This window comes from Psammomys obesus, unplaced genomic scaffold (genome assembly GCF_907164565.1).
Source record: "Psammomys obesus unplaced genomic scaffold, mPsaObe1.curated_primary_1811, whole genome shotgun sequence".
NCBI lineage: Eukaryota > Metazoa > Chordata > Mammalia > Rodentia > Muridae > Psammomys > Psammomys obesus.
This window is the reverse complement of record NW_026596051.1, coordinates 18,646,020-18,649,711: the sequence shown is the minus strand read 5'-3', so window position 1 is coordinate 18,649,711 and position 3,692 is coordinate 18,646,020. Positions and strand designations below refer to the sequence as shown.

The following is a 3,692-nucleotide window of genomic DNA, read 5'->3' as shown; positions in this document are numbered from 1 at the left end:
TGTGCCTGCAATCGATGCCAGGATCGAGACTTGCTAAGGTCCCTGGCTGGTCCTGGCACCCTCTAGACTTGAATGTTGTGTGTTGCCTTTGGATCCGTTTTCTCTACTTTGTGCTGCCTTCCAACGCTGCACCCCAGAACCTTGTGGACACTTATGGGAGTATGGCAAGCTTGCCTGAGCCTGGTGAGCTGTGTCCCACTCTCACCTCCTCTGCCCCAAGAGGTCCAGTTCCTGGCTGCAGGAGACACGACTTTCCTGCTGAGGGTCTCCAAAAACTCCCTTCGAGGCTGGGGGTAGTTAGAGAGGTGGGAAACTCTCCTGCCTGGTGTTGCTGACACACACACACACACACACACACACACACACACACATTTGTTTTAATATATATATTCGCCTTCCCCAATGGATGGAAGGAGGTTCTATTGCAGATGCTCTTAGGATCTTGTCCCTTGTGCTTCCTACCCTCGTGGTGGGTGAATCCTGGGGTAGTTCACTTGGGGCTTGATAAGGCATTCTGATGAGGACACAGTTGCTGCTGAGGGGCTCAGAGACACCTTGCAGTCAGCATGTGACCTCAGCCCAAGGCATCGGATAGAAACTGGAACAAAATAGTGGCCTCACAATGATTGCCTCGTTCCGGTCTAACTGAACATTTTAAAAAGCTGAGGAGCGACCTGAGCCCTTGGAGACCAGCCCACCTGGAACACTGGGGCATAGGAATGTAGAGATAGAAGGGTGCCATGGGAGGCACCCATTGTGTATAGGAACAGGAGTCATATTACTGCGGTGGGTGCCTGTGCTGTGCTAGGGTCTGTATCGGGCCACTGTCTGCACCCAGGTCCTTTCCAAGATGGACAGACACTGATCCTGAGAACAGTACAACAGCAGCAACAGAAGCCAGGGGCACCAATTGGCTGGTGAAGGCACAATAGAGAGGTGAGAAGAGAGACGGGGGTGGGGGGTGGGGGGGAGGTTTGCCCCATCTGTCTGGGGACCCTGTGTGGCTGCTGCCCAAGGCCTTTGAAAACTCCAAGTTCATTGAAGTGTATTATAGACTTTCCCAGACAAAGCCGGTAAAAGCTGGTTTACTCAAGGAAAAGCAGTTCAGAGTATCCCAAGTCACAAAGAGTGAGTGTCCAGGCTCCAAGCCCCAGATTGGCTGATGAGGAAGGCCCAGAGATGAGACTTCTGGTCAAGGACCAACATCTCCTCCAGATGAGTCTCAAAATACCCACAACTTCAGGGCATCAGAACTGAGAGCAGCAAGAGAGAAAGGAGGTGCTCTGCAGAGCACTAATGCCCAGTCTCCACACGGGAAACCACTTCTTTGTATGAGGGTGGAGGTGAGAAAACATGAGAAGACACATAGACACACACACACTCCGACAGCCTGACTCCCCCAAGCCCCTGGCGCCTTCTCCTAGGCTGTCTGGCGCCACCTTGGGCACCCCAAGCCCAGTGTGGCTTGGTGGCTGTGCATCTCAGCTGTGGGGTGCCTGCTTCCAGGTGGAGCGGGGAGGAAGGCAGATTTTCCAAGGTTCTCTGTTAAGACTTGGAATGACCTGACCCCTTCAGATTTGGAAAGCCTTCTCTCAATTAGGCTTAATGGAACACCAAATAAAGCAACCGCTCCTCACTCGGAGAGGACCCACCTGTAGGTAGGAGCAGTCAGTTTGGGAGCAATGGAGATGGGTGAGTCTGGAGGGAGGTTCATGTTGCTCAAGCAGCTTCCCCAGAGATCCCACACAGAGGCCACCGATGGATCAGGGGAGGCAGGAGCAGGCACCCCAGCGCCTTGCTGAACAGCCAGAGCTTTGTTTTTGTCTACACACATCCTTCTGTCCCAAGCGCAGGTGAGTGCAGTGGCCACACAACCCCATGAACTCTTGTGACAAAGGGCCAGAGGGCCTTTCTATGCCTGTCTTTGGTTTCAGCGCCCAGAACTCTGTATAACAGGCTGCCATCTTTACATCCCTACTCCTCACTCCTGGACCTTTAAGCTTTCTAGGGAGGCTGCTGGGCCTTCCAGTCTAGACGCCTTGAGTAAACTTTAGGGTGGCTCCAGCCTGCCCCGCCCACCTCCCCTGGGGCAGCCCAAGTCCCTGGCCAGCTTTGGGAGGGAAGCACCCACACACTCACTCATGCCTGCTACCAGAAGCGCCTCTGCCCCCAGCGACCACACAGCAGCGACTCCATCCAGAAAACGTCCCTTTTTATTCCATATGCAAAGAAATAGATTCATCACAGAAAAAAAAAAAAAAAAAAAAGTCTTCGCCAAGCCAAGAGAACCAAGGCGGCCCAGGAGGGAAGCCCTCTTCGGAAGAGAGGCCCAAGATGGGTTGTCCCAAGGCCCGAGTCTTTCTGCACTGTCTCTTGGAAGTGGGTCCCTGCTGTCTGGGTTCCTGCGAAGTCCCGAGAAAAGGATATTCTGAGTTAGGGGCAGGATGCCTCGGGGACAGTCACCGCGTGGTTCCTTGGCCAGCCCGTTCCAAGTGTCCGTTTGCCGCCTGGGAGCCCTAATCCGCTCAGAACCGGCGAGAGCTATCGCGTCGCCGCTTTCCTCCGAGCGAGCCGGGCTCCAGCCCCGCAGCAGCCACCGCCCGGCACCCTCGGGAGCGGCTACCCACGGAGACGGCCTCCGGAGGGGCTTCGAGGCACGGGGTGCCTCCCGTCCACCGCCTCCTCCTCCTGGCGCCCCCCGCACTGAGGGCGCCGGCTCACACCAAGCCCGGCATCTGCGCGCGGAGAAAGGGCACCGAGGCGGCGGCCGGGAAGGCGGCCAGCGGGTAGGCCAGCGCGCCGGAGAAGCCGAGCAGCGGCGGCGGCGGCGCGGGCGCGGGCGGCGCCAGCGGGAAGGGCAGCGCGGGCCCCGCGGCGGCCGGGGGGCTCTCGTGGTAGAGCACGGGCACGCGGACCAGGCGCTGCGCGCCCGGCGGGGACAGGCTGGCCGCCTCCAGCTCGGCCGCCAGCTGCCGCTTCCACTTGTTGCGGCGGTTCTGGAACCAGATCTTGACCTGCGTCTCCGTGAGCTGCAGCGAGGCGGCGAGGCCCGCGCGCTCCGCGCTGCTCAGGTAGCGCTTCAGGTCGAAGGTGGACTCGAGCTGGAAGACCTGGCTGCGCGAGAAGACCGTGCGCGTCTTCTTCTTGCGGCCGCCGCGCGCCTCCCCCGCCGCTGCCGCCGCCGCCGTCGCCGGGGCCTCGGCCAGCTCCGCCGCCTCCTCCCCGCCGGCCGCCGGGCCTTGCGTCGTCACCTCCCGCGGCACGGCTCCGGGCCCTGGGCACCGCGGCCAGGCGCTCTCTGCATGGCCCATCTCCTCGCCCGTCTCAGGAGAGTCCCGGTCGCTTGCTGCAGGAGAGAAATGGGCATAGTGGTAGGTTCTAAGGGTCTGTCCTAAAGCGACCGCCGAAACTGGCTTCCTCCCACTTTCCAATCCCCCACAGCCGCTATGGCACAAACTAGAAGAGAAATAGTCCCTGCGCAGGGGTTAGGGAATCCAGCAGTGAGGGTTCATCCAGCAGGGCTGTGTGTGCACGTGGCGGAGGCAGAAGGTGAAGCCCGAAACCAGGGTTGCAGCAAACACGTGGCAGCACAAACCCAGAGAGAAAGAGAGAGAGAGAGAGAGAGAGAGAGAGAGAGAGAGAAGAAAGAAAGAAAGAAAGAAAGAAAGAAAGAAAGAAAGAAAGAAAGAAAG

At 58.7% G+C, this 3,692-nt stretch overlaps 1 protein-coding gene across 1 annotated transcript in view; it reads right to left on the bottom strand.

Annotated features, from left to right (window-relative positions):
• Nucleotides 1–2,717: 2,717 nt before the first annotated feature.
• The window catches only part of Hmx1 (H6 family homeobox 1), a 3,411-nt gene continuing 2,436 nt past the window's right edge, over nucleotides 2,718–3,692 (bottom strand). Inside the window, exon 2 of the mRNA XM_055624291.1 lies at nucleotides 2,718–3,346. Within this exon, the coding sequence (XP_055480266.1) occupies nucleotides 2,718–3,346 (629 nt within the window). The remainder of the gene's footprint in view (nucleotides 3,347–3,692) is intronic.